The sequence below is a fragment of the Nilaparvata lugens genome, chromosome 6 (assembly GCF_014356525.2).
Source record: "Nilaparvata lugens isolate BPH chromosome 6, ASM1435652v1, whole genome shotgun sequence".
Taxonomy (NCBI): Eukaryota; Metazoa; Arthropoda; class Insecta; order Hemiptera; family Delphacidae; genus Nilaparvata; species Nilaparvata lugens.
Window position 1 is genome coordinate 6,779,687 of NC_052509.1, and position 20,414 is coordinate 6,800,100.

Consider the following 20,414-nt stretch of genomic DNA (forward strand, 5'->3'; position numbering starts at 1 on the left):
GCTAGAGAGGTATGTAGGGAATTCCTGGCTCATCTTCCACCATATGTACTTTCGAATCTATTTCACTTGAGTTGTCTCACCCTATTAACTAATATTTTCATACCATTATTGGATTCGCCTCCAAAATTTCCAGCAATGAAAGCGGAATAAGTTTTTAATTAAGGACTCTTAAAAGTACACATGATAACCAATAATAAAAAATATTGTGGAGATCAGTCGAATGTCATAAAATTCGGAATCCAAAGTGAGTAATGAATCTAATTATTATTGAATTCGATCAGTCATAGAGAATACAAATATTAATCATCAACTTATGAATTATCGTGAATAATTCGTAAAATTATAGATTGTCTTCAGTGTTGAACAATCCTGACGTTTATTTTCGACATCTCTTCATATTTGCAAGTCTTTTCGAGTTTAAATTTAATTTTCGCAAGGTAAGGTAGGCCTACTACGTATATTTTTTAATCATGGTAGTGTGTTTGAATTATAAGATATATTTTATAATTTAGCTAGATAATTTATCTTTTCCTCCACCTACTGTCTAAAGTACTTACTTTACCCCCTGAAACCTAATACTAAAGTCTCACTTTTTCGCTCTCGGTAGTAAAAAACAGAAAAACTCCCTAGGGAGTAAAATTGACTCCATTTAAATAACATGGGGAGCATCTCTATTTTGAAACTTACATTGTAATAGGTTAGAAGGTCTAAGCTCAGATGAGAAAGCATAATAGAGGTGTCTGTCATTGAGTCAACTGAATTCAATACCACAACCAGAAATTTGATCAACTCATTAAATATATGTTTGTATGATAATTATTATATTCTTAATATTAGTAGACGATAAAAATTTATACAATTTTTAAAATATTTTATTCTGTTCAAAATACCAGCCAACAAATATTTTTGATCTGCAATTCAAATCTGAACCGCGTGATCTGTAGTCAGCCATTTTTGGTAGCTGCTCAGCTGATATAATTGTTACAACTTTTGCCGATAGATAGTGCAATCTGCAGTGCCAATCAGACGACCGGGTTTTAGATTTAGGTTATGTTGTTAGGAATCATTGTCACCAATACGTAAGTTATTAGAATGATTTTATTTGCAGTTTCTATAAAAAATGTAGATGGAGGAAAAATGTTGTGTAGGTACATCACAAGCGAAAAATACTTTTTCTCCCTCAGGAAAATTGCTGCCTCGGCTTCGCCTCGGGCTTCAAACTTTTTCCCACAGGGAGAAAAAGTCGTACTTTTCACTCTAGATATACAAATAACTATTTTTCTTTAGGGCTTTTTTGGGCTTGAAAATGGCATTAGTAGCCGAAACATGACGTGACTAAAAAATTTAAAAAAGGGTACTCAGACTTATATTTTTATTTATATCTAGATAATTTACTATGTAACTTATTGATATTCTCTTTAAACGGATAACATTGGATAACGATGATTCACTCAAGTTATTTTTAAGAAATGCTAACAGTTTGAAGTGAATATCACATTCCTTAGATAGACAAAGAATAGAAATGTGTATCAAAGAAAAAATCGAGACCCACTCAATAAAAATTATATGGCTTTATTATAATAACTCCAATACACAAATTGGTTGAAGTTGTTTGTTTGTCTATGCTATTTTACAAATATTTACAAAAGTTTCTTATAAAATAATATATCTACGCCTTCAAATAATATCGAATTATTTGTCATCATTGTTTTGTCGAGATGATACAAAAAAATTGGATATAAAAATAATTGTCAGGATTCTAGTCTGCTCAGATGATATGTTCAATTATTGAAAGTATATGGAATATTCTTATATGGTTAAACTTTCCATCTTGTATCCAACTTTTATAATTGTTATCTCTATTCTTGGATTTTTCTAAATATTATTGAGAGTTTTCAATTTTATGCATACACTACCTATTCTTTTTATTGTGAGAATAATTTTGTCGACATTTTTTATAAATTTAAAAACCAAGATGTTCTTTGTTCGAACATTTATTTCAATAGTTTTGAATCCTAGATAGGGGATAGCTGATAGTATATTAGTAATTACAGTAGCACCCCAGAATGATATTTGTCCTCAGGGAAGTACATACCCTAAAAATGCAGTTGCTATTAAAATTAATATAATAAAAGTTCCTGAAGTTCAAACTGTTTTTTTCTTCAGTAGACTATTGTTGAAAATTTAGTTAGATTTTCATCATTTTATCCAAATTATAATGTGAAATGGGAACTGTTAGTTTCATTTATTTTTTTCAACACAATACATAGATACGAGATGAAAATCTCATAATAGGCGATCAAAATTGTAATAATTTTTATGTCATTAGCTGCGTTTTGGACATACAGTAAGTTTATATTGATTTATGATTGATCATGGATCTTCATACGACACACACACACACACTCGCCACATATTACAATAAATGTACAGATTGAATGAAAAAGACTAAGAAATTGTCAAAAACCTAATTAGTTTATCAGAGATTGACAATGGTGTAATAACCGAAACCGCTCTTTCTAAGTATCAATAAATCTGTGGTTTTTTGACAATTTCTTAGTTTTTTTTTCATTCAATATGATTAATTACCACAATATCAACTTCTCAACTACGTACACAAAAAGTGAAATGTACAGACAAATGCCGTTAAGGTTGTTACCTCAACACTGTATTATAGTCTGGTGCCTTATATAAAAAAACATTAATTTATTACTTGAATTATTCACAATCCATTGAAATGATTGGGGAAGGATCAACAGGCTTAGCCCACCTATGCTATGAACATTTTGTACAATCGTAATATACCTTACACTTACAAACATGACCATTGTACAGTTTGGTACATCACTTATCATTACCAATGTATAGTCTGGTCTCAGGTGCTTGATGAAGAAGTACATTGTACACTCTGGTGTCTATGAAAATAAGCACTGTACACTCTGGTGCCTCACAAACTTGAGCACTGTATAGTCACGATCCTTGCAAACTTGGAACCAAGGTACCTGGAATACATGTATTTGGGTAAATTGCTTGAAATTCTGTACAGTCACGTTCCTTGCAAATGGACACTGTACAGTCGTGCTCAACAATGAGTCAAATCACAGGGATGTCCATTGTAGCCTACTGTACAATCAAGTGCCTAGTCTTCGAAGAATCGTTCACGGCTAATCTTCCTTCAAATAAACGTCTAAAGGATTAATCCCTCTTCTCCGTGGACTTGCTGTAGAACTTATCATGTTATCTGTAATCAAACAAGTGACAAATCATTCACACTTTCCATATTCAATTGTTATAAAATATACTACATTATTATTATTTCAATTGGGCCTGTTGGCCTATTGTTCAAACAGTATAGGCTGCTATAGCTGGCCCGGCGAACTTCGTACCGCCAAAAGTCAATGAATCTCATGTCATACTTGACTTTATTTGATGAATCATGAAATTTATCTGACAATCAATATTTTCATTCACATCTCAATACGGACTTCCTATGTGCTTAGTCATGCAGCATTTATTATTCCGAAAACATATTCTTCTCAATCAATTGGTAGTAATATCTATCAGTAAAGTGTTGAATTAAAAGAAAAATAGATAGGTTCAATCAGTGTTTCAAAGATGAATATAGTTCATAGTTGTTGATTGCTAATAGATGCTCTAGGAAATATGCGATATACGATGAATCACACAGAATTCCATATTCTTTCCATCTTCCATTTTAGGATGAATATCAGCTAAGCTGAATTCAAAGAAATTGTAAATTATTCTGTCATTCTTCAGTACCGTAATTAATGAATGCAATATGAACAACTCTCTTTCATGAGGTGAATAATTTTTTTCCAACATTTTCAAGTTTCTCAATGATAGGGGACTGATAATTATTTGTATAGGTCTTCTAAGGAACCATTATCTGCAGCTGGTACCAATCAACTACACTTTAACTTCAAAATACCGTATTAATACGGGTGACCTGTTCATTACAGCTGGTAACTTTAGATGCTAAAAATCATATTATCACAACATGATCTTGAATTATGATCATCTTTCCGTTCTATGGTAGCTGCTTTGGCCGGCAAGTACGAAAAAATAGGTCTGTAAAATGGATTAATAAATAATTATTATTAGCTCCCCTATTAAAATTTCTGGTCAGAAACCATCCCCAATATTCACACAACATATTCCCAAAGTTTCATGTCGTTCTGTCAAGTAGTTTTTGAGTCTATAGGGAACACACAAACAGACATTCATTTATAGATTATAGATTCTTAAATAGATTAAAGAATCAGAAAAAACAATATAAATTGCAAACACATCTCCTTCGTCATGTCTATATTGACTGATTTTGATTTTTCAAAAAATGATGCCATCCTCAAACTATCGAGAATGCCCCGCTGGGATCGTTGGATTACTCAAATTAATCAAATTTTGATAAGGATTTTATCAGGTTGGACATTATTTAAGTAATCAACTTATTGATTGGCTTTCAATCTTGAACCAACATCCTTGTATTTTGGAAGGTCAGGACTTAGACAGGAACTAACCTTCTAGAATAGAAGGATGTTGGTTTTAAGAACGAAGGTGGATCAAGACCTAGGAGATCAATCAAGTTGATATATATTTAATAGTGAGATGAGTGATCTTATTGAACGAGCGTTAGCCAGTTCTCACTTTTGACTTACTGAAGGCCAAAGTCGATGTCCGTCTGCTAGTATCTTCAATAATTTTAGAAAGAATGGATCAATCAGCTTCAAATTTTAAACACGTAATCTTCAAACCTTCTACAGTTCAAGTTCGTTGGACAACAAAATTGATACACTTCTTCGCCCTTTTTCAGGATATAAAAATAACATTGAAAGTGCATAAGAAAAAATTGTTATGATTTATCATTATTTAGTCAGCTGAAGAATTGGTACAGTACATGTACACTATGGTGTCTTCAATTGTTATGAAAATAAGCACTGTACACTCTGGTGCCTTACAAACTTGAGCACTGTATAGTCACGATCCTTGCAAACTTGGAAGCCTTGCAGACTATTTGTTAGCTATCACACAGACAGTCCTTCATGCGCTGACACGCTGACGCGCTGTCATGATTTCAGCTGGTTAATATACAACATAATTTACAGCTTTTACTAATCAACTAACTGATACGGGTTGAGATATCAATGTGCGGTCTTCGCCATTTATTTTCTCTTGGAACTCTGTATCGAAATCATGTATCACATGACCACCTTGTCATTTAAAAAATGAATTTGGATTCATATATGAGGGTCAAAGATGTTCAAGCGACAGAGTCATTTTTCATTTCAAATAGGATCCCAATGAAAATTGCGCTATCGTCAAATTATTCTTGGAAGAGAAATATTTATCTGTTTCAATAATTTTCATCAACACTATAATTGAAAGTTGCGGGTTTCAAAGATGACAATACAACAGTAGTTCTTAAGCGAGTTCTCCAACCCATGGGGTCACTAGTATAATTGAGTGGAATATTTCTAATCAATTTATTAATTCAAGCCATCTAAATTCAAAATTTATAGTTTTTCATGTTTATTTTGGACTGAAATTCTATAAAAATTGTACAAGTGAAATTCTAACCTTATCTAGGACTTTGTCATCTATAAATTTGGAAGAAAAATAGCACAAGGACTATCTTATTATTTTATCTTCCAATGTTATTACATTAGTGTCATTTGCATTGTAAATAAATAAATAACTAAAAATAAAATATGTCTTGACTGAAACAATATAAAATCTTATAGCACCCTTTATTTTTAAAATAGTTAAACAACTAGTTTCTGACGATGGTGTGATATCACCTAAACTAGTTGTTAAACTATTTTAAAGTTTTTTTTTAAAATAAAGGGTGCTATAAGATTTCATATTGTTTTATTAATTTAAAAAATAGCCCCTGTCAATGAAGTGTTTTTATGTCTTGACTTATATACTGAGGCGAGAGTAGCTGCTTACAGCTAGTTTTATTTATGTATGTATTTGAATTTATGTATTCAAACAACCGCGTAGGTGCGACTTGCCTGCAGGAATGGGTTTGGCAGTTTTGTTGACGTGTAGACAGCTGAGCCACTCTGTCAGGCTGACTCGCTTGTCGTGGTTGACGTCACAATAGCGAGGCAACTTCTTGCCACAGGGGCGCAGTTTGCGTTGCGCCCCCACCACTGCTCTGAACGCCTTCCATTCTTTGCGCTCTAGCACCTGGTACAATAAATTAATTAACAATCGAATGCTACAATCACATGAAGTGTTTTGGAAACTGATGCGCTCTAGAACCTGACACAAACAATATGTTGATGTTACAAAAAGTGTTTTGGAAGGAGGAGGAGGTGGAAGAGGAGGATGATGATGAGGAGGAGAGGAGCAGGAGAAAAAGGAAAAGAAAGAAGAGGGAAGGAAGAAGGAGGAGGAGAAGAAGAAGAAGAAGAAGAAGAAGAAGAAGAAGAATAAGAAAGATAAGAAAAATATTGAGGATGAGAAGAAGGAGAAGTAGAAAAAGAAGGAGAAGTAGAAAAAGAAGGAGAATATTGAGGAAAAATTGGAAAAAGGGGAGAAATAGTAAAATAATGAGAAGAAAAATACGAAGGGGAGAGAAGAAAAAATAGGAGGTTGAGAAGAAGGGGGAGGGAAAGACGAAGCAGACGGAGGCGGAGGAAAGGACGCAGAAGATAATAAGTGAAGAGAAGTAGGATGATGATGAAGAGGAGAAGGGGGAAAAGGAAAAGAATGAAGATGACTAGAAGAAGGAGGAGGAAATGAATAAGATGAACAAGAAGAAGAATGTGAAAAATCAGATTAAGGAGGAGAAGAAGCCGTAAAAGGAGAAGGAGGAGAGAAAGATGGAGAAAGAGGAGGAGGAGGAGGAGAAGGAGAAGAAGAAGAAGAAGAAGAAGAAGAAGAAGAAAAAGAGTAAGGAGAAGAATTATTGTCACTCAACTGTTGCCATTGGAAGTGGTATGTTACTATAGTGAGGTCCACGTTATAATGACAGTATTTGATTAACATTGGTGTTGCCATCCTTGTCTATCATTCGACAAAGCAGATAGCACTATCCTTTTCTAGCTCCGCAACGTTGTCAAATCTGTTTTTATCAATTTAAAAATATAATTAATTGAGGCAGAGAATCAGCAATGCTATTCTTCTATCATTATCCACTGCTATTATAACGTGAACCTCACCATAATACTGGTAATGGATCATATCAATATAAGACAGAATTACATCTTTCTTATCCAAGCTACTTCAACTTTTGATTGGTTGGATTTGCTCTATTTGAATTTGCACTCGTATCAGCAATATTATTAACTGGTCGACATGGCAAAAATTGCTACTCTCTCTCATTGCTGTGCTCAAGTCGACGATAAAATTATCATACTGGTTTTACAATTATTGCTGTTCAAAGTTTCTCTTATTAGATCCTATGAAACTGTGGTAGAGGAAGATTGCCTAAATCGTACAACTTTTTATATATTTTTTTTCTTACCTTAAAATGAACAATTTTTAAAAGTTTGAATGTTAATCAAAGGATTGGTTGCTGAGGGAAGCAAATGTCACTTCTTTCAACCCAAATGGAGATATTTTGCTATACTGAGACACTTTTAGTGAAGTCATGCAGTCAGTACGATTTGGGAAACTAGTTGCCTAAATCGTACCCCCTGTTTCCTAAATCGTACCACCCTGGTTATACCTCAAGATAGAATGAATTCAATAACAGAACACAAAAGCAAATTCACTAACTATTATTAATATTATCCAATGATAGTTTAAGATTAAAAAAACTAGTTTTTTATTGGACATGCTTTTTCTGGAAAAAATTGAATTGTTCATTTGTTTTCTTAGAACAACACTTGTAGCAAACATATTTATTAATTCTCTTTCTTGTACCAGCACATTTTTCGTGAACCCAATTCTCACAAATTAAACATTGCACCATATACGCGACAGTATTCTCCTCGCATATTGAACAAAACCACTCTCCAGCATTCACTTCACTTCTCCACATCACTCTGGGTGGAAGATTCAGCTTGGTTGAGGATTGATCGATTATTTCTTCATTTGACAAATGAAGTTTCATGTGGTTAACTGGTTTTTGTTGATGTCCTGGTTGTCTTCTTTCTTGCTGTGTTGCGCAACAAGTGACAAATATGGAGCATAGAATGCATGGACTCCCAAATCGTTCTGGTACGATTTGAGAAACCATTGGAGGTACGATTTAGGCAACTGGATTAAAGAGATTTCTTTTGAAGAGGGCCCGCTTCAAATTGGATCCTACTATCAATCCAGAAATTCGACTCTCCAAATCATACAGAATGCCTCTATGGTAACCTATCCTGATTAGATTTCTTTTTGCGTGTTTCACACCGTAAGGAAGGGGAGTGTGCCGAGCACTACTTTTAATTTAGGCCTTTTCCCGAGTTATAATAGTAAATTTAATACGCAATAGACTAGAGCCATTATTGTAAGTGAGTTAGCGAAATAAATTATTTTCTCTCTCTATTATGAACGGCCATGACTTCGAGTTTCCCATGATAGATATTTAAAAATTGTGGCTCCGAGTCGTCGAGGAATGTAGATTATGGAATTATCTCTAAAACTTAGCCTTCTTGTCGCGACATAAAATGCGATAAGTTGGAAAACAGCAAGCATTGAAATTATAACAAACTACCGATTTTGCAGTTACTATTTGGTCCAAAGGCTGTAGAAGCCACGCGACGATTGGTCAAATTGATTCCATTCGCCCAATAGGAGACCTGTTTCTAAATACAGTAGTGGGCGATTCCCCAGCCGACAGACCAGATTACGTTTCGGAGGACACTTTGCTAGGAGCACTACGAGAGTAAAGATGTAGTCATTATGTTTCGCCCTTTTTGGGCAGGTTTATAAGTTTATTTCAGTAGTTAATGTAGGAGCTAGTTTTATTTTTTATTAATGTTTAAATTTACTAGTAGTGCCATGTCCTGAAAGGTTTAATTGTGTTTCTTCATCATGTACGAATAATTGTTTCTTCAAATAACCGCTAAGGTACGTAAAATAAGGTTAAAATATAATTTAGGGAATAATTAAGTGTTATAAATTGATTGAAACTTCCATAAGAGTATTGAATTAATTAAGCCTGTTATTTTTCAAGTAATAATATTGATTGAGAATAATCCTTTTGATTTTATTAGTGATGGAAGATAATTATAAATTTTTTTCTACAGAAGTATAGAAAGTTTTCAGTTACGTTACATTTGAGTTATTGTTTCTGGAGATATATTATCGTAGAGTATTGCTGAAAGTCAGGAAGATAGCCTTTAAATTGGAATGAAATTTTAAGATTATGTTCATATTGAGTTTATGACATTTTATAATTTATATTTTTCAGACTCTGTTTTCTTATGTCATTAAGGCTTTTGAATGATTTAGTAAATTTTTTATGATAGAAATCTTAATAGATGAAGAAGAAAGTTTTTCTTCTCCAGGAAATTAATATTAATGAATGTTCAAATTTTAATACAATTTAAATTATTTTCTATGTGTCTACTAATTTTATTTAATTAAAGGTGAATCTTATAAGGCAAACATTATCTTTCCTTAAAGTGAAATTTTCAATATTTTTTTCTTTTATTGTGTTATAAAGTGTCTTGTTTTATTAGGTGATAAATTCATAATTTCAGTTGATACTAGTTTTTGGACTTGTATTTGTAGGTAAATCAAATCATAAACTCTGGAATGTTCATTTTTAATTAAGGTTCTGAGCAGTTTTGGGCGAATGCCCGTTATTTACACTTGGATTGCGTCCTAAAGTTCATAAATAATAAATAAAATAAATGTTGGCTAGCGCACAAGTTTCCAACAATACTAGTCGAGCTACTATATGAAAAATTATATTTGATTTCGCAATCCAAACGAAAAATATCATATAAGTTAACATCATAATTAATGAAGTATTCATTTTCTAAAAGCATTATATTAATTTATTACGATGTTTTCATAAAGTTGCATTGTAGATTAATGACACTCTGGCAAGTAAATTTGTTTTAAATCTGTTAAATTTTGAGAATGAAATCAGAACGTCAAGATAAAATCTAAATTAAATAACAGAATAACTCCTGTTTTAGCTTTTGATGAATTGTAGGAAGAGTTAGAAATTAATGCTGTAATACATTTATTTACAGCGGTTCATGTGTGTCCCCAACCAACTTCTTGTACTACCACCCCTTTGGTTCCGCAACTTTATGTAAAACCGCTTCAAGACACCCGTTCAGACGACAGGTCTAGGGACGTAAGAGGACGTCGCCGTCAAGCCAAATTCAACCGGTAAAAGCTCACCGCCAAAAACAAGGTACTGTAACCCGACGATAAAGCAACGTACAAACCAACGAAAGTGCAGTGTAGTGAAACAAAGGTTCATTCGAGAATGTCAATAAAAAGTGGGGATTCAAAATTATTATGAAATGGGTTATATGGGTTACTATCGACGAAATTTGGGTTCAACGGGTTTTTTCTTTCTTGAGTAATTTCATGTTGAAATTGATTGGTTATTTTATGACTGATCTTGTTTGGTTTTGTGACGTATTGCTATCTAAACGGGGATAGTAATGCGCCCCCGAATCAGATGAAGAATGTCAACAAAGTAACATGATATTGTTGTTTCTGTTGTTCGATTTTAGCTGCCAATGTTTATTGAAACTGTTTGTATTTTTCTATTATTTCAAATTGTAGTGTTATTCTATAGTATAAACCTATTAAATCAGGCATGGCAAGATTAATTGAAGTTTTCTTGACTCTAGCCCGTTCACCTGCATGAATTAGGTATAGACTCAGGTATTTTCTAGATGTGCCGGCCTATTTCTAAATTCTAAATTTTATTCAAAATTATCTTCTTAGGCACACAACTGCGCCACTGCTGCTGAATGTTTAGCGAAAGGCACAACTGCGCCGACTCTGCTGTCTAGAGATATTTAAATCTCTGGAATTCAAATTTTCTAAAAAATTAAATTTTTCATAACTTACTCTAATAATACTAGATCAATTTTTCTGAGTCTATACTTAATAATTCATTCTGTGAACGTGTTAACTGTCAATATTTTGGGTTTGGAGTTGAATGAATAATTTATTGTTGCTACTCCAATTTTTCTGAAGTTTAAATAATTGTAGATGAAACAGGAAAGTTATTCAGTTATGTTAAACCATTAAAATGATAATCTTTGAAGTGCTTAAAGATAAAGTCAAGTATCATTGATGCTTAAGTTGAAAGTATTCTGAAACTTCATATTGAAATTGATCATTGATATTGAAAGGTTTAACGGTAGAATAAAAATGAGTAGAAGAAACTAGGACATGTGAGAAAAAACTGATTCTAAGTGCTGAATAAATTTTTGTATTCTGTAATTCCGTGAATGATGATAGAAATTATTGTAATGTCAACGTACGTATTCTGGTCTCACGTCTGGTAGTTGAATATCATTATAGTAGTAGTGAAAGTGAATATTGAGATTTTAAAGGTCAACCCAAGTAAATTAGGAAAATTCGGAAATTATTATGGGAGAATGTTTGAGGAAAATAGGAAATTTTTTTGATAAGTTTAGGTAGATCGAAGGTAATCAGAGAATAAATAGGAAACTGTTTTATTAGTTATTGTTGATATGTAGTTTTGAAAAGTTGATGAGTAGTTTTGGCCTTGAGATGTTTAAACTAAATAATTGGGTATTGTAGATTAAAGTTGAAACGATAATCAAATCCTTGGGAATTTGTATGATAATAAGTTGATTCAGATGAGGTTGTTAAGTCCCTTATCAGTAATGTTTATTCTCGAAAAGGTGAATCAGTTTTATTATTGGAAATATTTTTTTTAGGTGTGATTTTTGCGGTAGGCATGCGTAGTGATAGTGTAAAGATCCGTTGTGTTGGTGACGTTTCCTGTAGACTGTGGGGAATTTTTTTTTGTTTAGTTGAGACTCAAGATTTAGAGGAGGACAAGGGGATGTCCTGCCTGTGTGTGTGTTGTTGAATTTAGGTAATCGGCGCGAGTGTAGGTCCGTGTCCAGAGAGAACGGAGCACTGCCCGATAGTTGTCCATGTAACAAATCAAGGAATTTAGCTGTGACTAACCTTGCAAATTTGTACGGTGGAATTGTATAATTTTAGCGAAAGGCACCGAAGATGGTGTGAGCTAAGATTTTTTTGTATCTAGTAAACGGTCTGGTTCATTCGAGAGTTATGGGGCTCGTCAGTAGAATAACGTAAACCGAAATCTAGAATATTTAGTGAGTCTTCGTAGTGATTGTAAGGAAAGCAATCAGAATAAGGCAGTTTAGGGAAGCCCAGTCAAAAGGTTCGTTAATGTTTGGTAGGAAAGTCAGCCGCAAAAACACAAGTAATAATTAAAAAAAAAGGGGTATTATTGAGTTTAAAGTTGCTTAGAAATTTGGTATGGTAACGAAAATTGAAGGTTTTAGACAATGAATATTTAAAGTGATTAGTTAAGGTATACAAATAAAATAACAGAGAAACTTTTTCGAGTACCTAGGTAATGTTAAAATGGTTATCAGTGAAAGTAGAAATAAATATTGGAACAGTACTGAACGGGTTAAATTAAAATAAAATTAACAGTGAAATTCTTCTAGTTGAATTTGAAATGAAAAGGGAAAATCTCTTGAGTTAAGCATGAGTTTAAATTATTCTGTAGTTGAGAGTTGAAAGGTTGATTAAAAATTTAATTGGGGATATGAAAGTAGAAATATGTAGGAAAATTCGTGTCAAAAGGAAATAGAATTTTTGTTGGGAAATTAAATTGAGGTAATTAACAGTAGTAGGACCCTTTAGAGATAAGTAGTCAAAAAGAATTAATAAATAAAAAAAAATAGGAAAATCTTTAATGAAATGATAAATTTTTTAATGATGAATAGTAAAATTGCAATCAAGTTTTCCATGTGAATAAGTTGAGATATTTTGAGATCTAGTAGAGTAATTGAAACTAGTTGGATATGAAGTTTATTGTTGAGAAATAATTATGTGAGGCTCCAGTAAGGTTGAAAATGTCAGTGAACTTGAGAATCAGTAATAGTGTAATAGTAGTCTATTAATGTGTTAATGTGTTGGTAAATTCAATAATGTTGGTAATCAGAAGGCAAGCAGTAGCAGTCCAACAATGCTAAGTTAGAGCTGAACTTTCATATGATTAAATCATGCGATGAAAAGTATTCTTCCAGTGTTTGGGTAAAATGTCACGTACTTTGAGATAAATAATAATATGATCAATGTCGAGTCAATTTATCTAGTTGAAGTTGTAGGCAGTGAGAAAATGACAATACTCGAGTGACAAGCGAGATATAGTTTCACTTATAGTTTTGTTTTGACTAGCGTTCTGTGGTAGAGGTTTCCTACTAGAATATTATAATGAAAAGTGTTTTTCTCATGATTGTGGAATGCAAAATCGCGCTTGTGTCATATAGCTCTCGCGTTGATCTAATAATGCAGTTTCAATCATTGTTATCTTTGAATCGTAGTCGATGTAGAATAGTATTGCCTATTGAATTGCTTTATATTGTTAAAAATATATTGCACTCTCAACTCTATAGTAATGATAGTTAGATTTCAATACATTCAGCTGAGTGAAAAAGTTTCATCCTTTACTATTATGATCAAACGTACTTCATATTTTACAACAGCAGAGTAACATAGAACCAATTAAAACTATGATGTCTTTTAAACGTTTTCCCTTGTTAGAGTTTGCCAAGAAAATAACCAGGGACTCAATAAAGTGATTGAAGTATTCAAGATTATTATACTCGGTCCGTCTTTAGTACCTACTTAAAAGGTGGACACGTCCATATTGTTTTGTCCTGACTCTTGCCACAGTTTTAAAGACTCTTGCCACAAATCTCAATTAGTTATACATTTTGCTGAATTTCGGAATGATTAAAGAGATTTCTTTTGAAGAGGGCCCGCTTCAAATTGGATCCTACTATCAATCCAGAAATTCGACTCTCCAAATCATACAGAATGCCTCTATGGTAACATATCCTGATTAGATTTCTTTTTGCGTGTTTCACACCGGAAGGAAGGGGAGTGTGCCGGGCACTCTCTTTAATTCAGGCCTTTTCCCGAGTTATAATAGTAAATTTAATACGCAATAGACTAGAGCCATTATTGTAAGTGAGTTAGCGAAATAAATTATTTTCTCTCTCTATTATGAACGGCCATGACTTCGAGTTTCCCATGATAGATATTTAAAAATTGTGGCTCCGAGTCGTCGAGGAATGTAGATTATGGAATTATCTCTAAAACTTAGCCTTCTTGTCGCGACATAAAATGCGATAAGTTGGAAAACAGCAAGCATTGAAATTATAACAAACTACCGATTTTGCAGTTACTATTTGGTCCAAAGGCTGTAGAAGCCACGCGACGATTGGTCAAATTGATTCCATTCGCCCAATAGGAGACCTGTTTCTAAATACAGTAGTGGGGATTCCCCAGCCGACAGACCAGATTACGTTTCGGAGGACACTTTGCTAGGAGCACTACGAGAGTAAAGATGTAGTCATTATGTTTCGCCCTTTTTGGGCAGGTTTATAAGTTTATTTCAGTAGTTAATGTAGGAGCTAGTTTTATTTTTTATTAATGTTTAAATTACTAGTAGTGCCATGTCCTGAAAGGTTTAATTGTGTTTCTTCATCATGTACGAATAATTGTTTCTTCAAATAACCGCTAAGGTACGTAAAATAAGGTTAAAATATAATTTAGGGAATAATTTAAGTGTTATAAATGATTGAAACTTCCATAAGAGTATTGAATTAATTAAGCCTGTTATTTTTCAAGTTAATAATATTGATTGAGAATAATCCTTTTGATTTTATTAGTGATGGAAGATAATTATAAATTTTTTTCTACAGAAGTATAGAAAGTTTTCAGTTACGTTACATTTGAGTTATTGTTTCTGGAGATATATTATCGTAGAGTATTGCTGAAAGTCAGGAAGATAGCCTTTAAATTGGAATGAAATTTTTAAGATTATGTTCATATTGAGTTTATGACATTTTATAATTTATATTTTTCAGACTCTGTTTTCTTATGTCATTAAGGCTTTTGAATGATTTAGTAAATTTTTTATGATAGAAATCTTAATAGATGAAGAAGAAAGTTTTTCTTCTCCAGGAAATTAATATTAATGAATGTTCAAATTTTAATACAATTTAAATTATTTTCTATGTGTCTACTAATTTATTTAATTAAAGGTGAATCTTATAAGGCAAACATTATCTTTCCTTAAAGTGAAATTTTCAATATTTTTTTCTTTTATTGTGTTATAAAGTGTCTTGTTTTATTAGGTGATAAATTCATAATTCAGTTGATACTAGTTTTTGGACTTGTATTTGTAGGTAAATCAAATCATAAACTCTGGAATGTTCATTTTTAATTAAAGTTCTGAGCAGTTTTGGGCGAATGCCCGTTATTTACACTTGGATTGCGTCCTAAAGTTCATAAATAATAAATAAAATAAATGTTGGCTGGCGCACAAGTTTCCAACAATACTAGCCGAGCTACTATATGAAAAATTATATTGATTTCGCAAACCAAACGAAAAATATCATATAAGTTAACATCATAATAATGAAGTATTCATTTTCTAAAAGCATTATATTAATTTATTACGGATGTTTTCATAAAGGTTACATTGTAGATTAATGACACTCTGGCAAGTAAATTTGTTTTAAATCTGTTAAATTTTGAGAATGAAATCAGAACGTCAAGATAAAATCTAAATTAAATAACAGAATAACTCCTGTTTTAGCTTTTGATGAATTGTAGGAAGAGTTAGAAATTAATGCTGTAATACATTTATTTACAGCGGTTCATGTGTGTCCCCAAACCAACTTCTTGTACTACCACCCCTTTGGTTCCGCAACTTATGTAAAACCGCTTCAAGACACCCGTTCAGACGACAGGTCTAGGGACGTAAGAGGACGTCGCCGTCAAGCCAAATTCAACCGGTAAAAGCTCACCGCCAAAAACAAGGTACTGTAACCCCGACGATAAAGCAACGTACAAACCAACGAAAGTGCAGTGTAGTGAAACAAAGGTTCATTCGAGAATGTCAATAAAAAGTGGGGATTCAAAATTATTATGAAATGGGTTATATGGGTTACTATCGACGAAATTTGGGTTCAACGGTTTTTTTCTTTCTTGAGTAATTTCATGTTGAAATTGATTGGTTATTTTATGACTGATCTTGTTTGGTTTTGTGACGTATTGCTATCTAAACGGGGATAGTAATGCGCCCCCGAATCAGATGAAGAATGTCAACAAAGTAACATGATATTGTTGTTTCTGTTGTTCGATTTTAGCTGCCAATGTTTATCGAAACTGTTTGTATTTTTCTATTATTTCAAATTGTAGTGTTATTCTATAGTATAAACCTATTAAATCAGGCATGGCAAGATTAATTGAAGTTTTCTTGACTCTAGCCCGTTCACCTGCATGAATTAGGTATAGACTCAGGTATTTTCTAGATGTGTCGGCCTATTTCTAAATTCTAAATTTTATGCAAAATTATCTTCTTAGGCACACAACTGCGCCACTGCTGCTGAATGTTTAGCGAAAGGCACAGTTTCAATAATGGAGTAGTAACTTATACAGCCGTGTGGGCGCTGTAATCACTCTAATTCACATGGAAATGAAGGTGGTACGATTTTGGCGACTCTCCTCTACATCAATAGTTCATTCTAAATTTTGTTATCCAGTCGTTGCATCTCAATTCCAATTATAAAGCTAATTCTAATATAGTTCTACGATAAATAAAGGTTTCTACTTACTTGATTTTCTGTGCTGCCCCTGACTGCATCAAGTACTCCATGAGATCTTTTAAAAATGCTTGTTTCTTGAATTCAGGACATCCTATAAACAAATATAAGTATTTTCTCAACACTCGTTATAAGGTTGCAATACAAGAGAATAAACTGCAATCATTTTCCATGTTTTATCCAGATCTTTATCCTTATTATTAAAAACTCGAGTATTTTGAAAGTTACCGTATTTTAAGTTAAAAGTATTTTCAAAGTTTTAGTTAAAGTATTTAATTATTTAAAGTATTTTCAATTAGTTGAAGTATTTTTTTTTTGTTAAAGTGTTTTTGAAGTTAAACTAGAGTATTAAAAGTTATTTTTGAAAACTCAAGTATTTGACTTGGTTTTGAATACCGGTAACTTAAGGCCATATTATGCACTATTTATGTTTAACGATAAACCACGTTTACTTGTAGATATGATTACATTCATTATAATGTGTTTCATTCGGAGTTTAAACAAACTGCTGACATTTCTACTCCATTTAAACCGAGCATCTGCATACAGGCCTTGTTGTTTCATATCTGAATTTACGGAAAACTTAGAAGCAAGGTTCAATTCAGATGAGCATTTGCCCTAGACTTCTCTTGATATCATAAGGTGGGTAATCAGTTCTTGTAATAGGAACCATGAGAATTTTCCAATTCATTATGATACCGTACACAGTGAAAATTATTATATAGAATTATTTTATCGGAATATTGATGAAATTTTGAGGTTCTATAATGTGGTTTACGCAAATCAATAACTTAAATTAAATTTCCATTGATTTTGTTTTCCGTTCACCAACTTATATAATATGAAACACTATACAATAACTTTGTAGTAGTTTAGAAACTGTGTTAAGCTGCGTTTACACCAAAGTTATTAACAAAATGTTTATTTCTCCGTCCTTATAGATTCTATTAGATTGAATATAACTTATCATACATATGATGAACTTATGAGTTTGTCAAGTTCCGTTCAATCTAATAGAATCTATAAGGACGAAAAAATAAACACTTTGTTGATAACTTTGGTGTAAACGCAACTTTAAAGATCTTTGTAAATATTCAGCCTCTGAGGCTGATGAAGCTCCTCCTCAGGTGTGAAATGTATTCCTCATTTCATCATAAGTAAATGTTTTCCGAATCCCTCATTTCATCATAAGAAGTAATGAGTGCTTTCTAAAATAATATTTAGAAAGATACACAGTGTCCAAACTACCACAACAAAATTTAAATTTCCAATTAATGCGATGATGATTCATATTGAAAATTATTATTAGTAAAAAATCAAATTAGTAAATCGTGGTCATACCTTTCATGGGTCGGGAAGGAGCTTGAACTGAGTCACATTTGGGGTGGGAATCTTTCAGTGATGTGCCTGGTATAGGCTTGCCAGTGTCCTCATGAACACACCAACAATAACCTGGATAAAACATAATATTCATCATTAAAAATAATATCACTTTATTATAAAATAATATTACTAATATATTATATTCATCGAATTGAAAATATTACTGAACATCAGTAGGCTATAATAAATTATGTAGTATCAGTACCGGTATTTATTCGTCAACTGGAAAATTCATTAATAATTTATTTATTTATACATTGATACATAGGTTATAATATCATTATTAACTCATGAATGATTGAATAGAATTTTATTGTTTCCGAAAAAATACAATGTAGCATACAAATGTAAAAAACACATGTACACAAACTTAAAAAATAAAATAATAGAAACCACGCTCACATGAACCTTAAGGTTAAAGGTTAAACCTAAAGGTTGATTGGGAAAGGAACCACAGGCTTAAAGCCCAAAACAACTGTTCCTTTCCCAAATTTAAATGAAAATTGTCTAAATAATAATAAAAATAATGATTTATCTGGATGTTGGACAACACATCCAGAGAAATGTATTTATAAATTAAAAAATAACATATTTTAATACATTTTCAATAATAACTTCTTACAATGCAAAGTTTTTCAACATGATACCCCACTATATAATATAGTATAAATAAGTGTCGAGGTTATCATCAAATTAGCTGGTTATTAGTTGGTAAAGTATTTCTAGTTTCTATGAGATTTATGTAAACGTTTCTGTAATATTACGTGAATATCAAAATAACGACATTATTTATTTTCCTCGTGATTGTTCCATATATTACCTATCCTACTTCATATACTACTTTATTTATTTTCTCAATTTATAAAAACATCGCAGTAGGATGATGTAGGTCCTTGATGAATGGTTTAATAAGTTGGAGATATTTAATGGGTTACTTTTATTTATAAACTATTTGATATATTACGTTATTCACTGCCTCAATATAACACCATAGTAGTATAGGATGATGTAGGTCCTTGATGAATGAGCTGGAGATATTAATGGTTTACTTTTATCTGTAAATATCCCAGACCTTGCTGTTATGAAGATGAAAATTCTACTGTTATCCAATTGAACTGTTTCAACTGGTAGCCTACTAGAGATAATGCATAGGGTTTCAGAAGATTCCTATAGAATAATTAATATTAGTATATCAGTTTTACTGTCCTCTCCATAACATTCTACATATTCAGAATGTTCAGCAGAATATATTTGTATTTCATCTTCTCATAATCCCACACACCATATTAAATGTTCAGCAGAAGCTGATTTATTGATCGATTCATACAATAAATACATTTAGAAAATGATAGGGAGAGAAAAAATAAGGTAACCTTGTGCTATTCCTCTCCCAAATTAAGATAAGGTTACACATAGTCCGAAATAGGTTAAGCCTTGTAGTTCTTCACTTTTTACAAAATCTTTATTCCTCTTTTTAAATTTAGATGCTTCAAAATCAAACATTTCTGTGCTGTATTCCTAGATTTACTCTAAATATTGTTATCCCTTTATGTCATCTTCTCCATATAGTCCTGCAATCACAATTTTTTATGTTTTCTATTACTTTTGTTAGTTTTCAACCCTGTTTTGGTTACCTGTTGACTTGTAGCATTGCACTTTCTCGTACCTGCCATCTTGAGTGCACTCTGGCACGTACATTTCTTCAGTGCCCAGTTTTTGTTCGTCAAGGGCCGTTCTTTGGTCGGACAAGCAGTTGTTGGCTGGAAAAATAATTATTGATAGAATAGAATGACATTTTTATTTGATAGCGCAGTTAGGACAGTAATGTCTACTCTACGACTCAACAAATTATTAAACTTTAATTTTGGCACATACAAATTGATAAAAATGTACGGTAGGTGAATATTAGTAGCCCTAAAAAAGAAAGTGAACATCTCATGTAGGCCTATTTACAAAAATCAAATCATATAAGGACCGGAAATGAATAATTAGAATAGGATTTCATTTCAAATCATATTTATTCAATCTAGACAACTTATTTGACATAAGTATTCTAAGCCTATGAGCTGGATGATTTATTTATTTATTTAATGATACACAAGGCACAATTCTTTAAGGCTGTGCAAAGGCTAAAAATAAACTTTCTACTCGTGATATTTTCCAAAGTTTTTCGATTTGTATATCATCAAGCTATCAAAATGAAAAAGTTTTCACAGAAAAACAATTTTTTCCGATACT

General features: G+C 32.3%; 1 protein-coding gene across 1 annotated transcript in view; it reads right to left on the reverse strand.

Annotated features, from left to right (window-relative positions):
* Positions 1–2,299: 2,299 nt before the first annotated feature.
* LOC111055981 (SPARC-related modular calcium-binding protein 1) overlaps positions 2,300–20,414 on the reverse strand; it is a 90,338-nt gene continuing 72,223 nt past the window's right edge. The window contains exons 9-14 of the mRNA XM_039431339.1: positions 19,811–19,936; positions 18,135–18,245; positions 16,806–16,887; positions 7,188–7,194; positions 6,033–6,210; positions 2,300–3,241 (exon numbers count right to left, since the gene is read on the reverse strand). Of these exons, the coding sequence (XP_039287273.1) occupies positions 3,165–3,241; positions 6,033–6,210; positions 7,188–7,194; positions 16,806–16,887; positions 18,135–18,245; positions 19,811–19,936 (581 nt within the window). The 3' untranslated portion in view covers positions 2,300–3,164. The remainder of the gene's footprint in view (positions 3,242–6,032; positions 6,211–7,187; positions 7,195–16,805; positions 16,888–18,134; positions 18,246–19,810; positions 19,937–20,414) is intronic.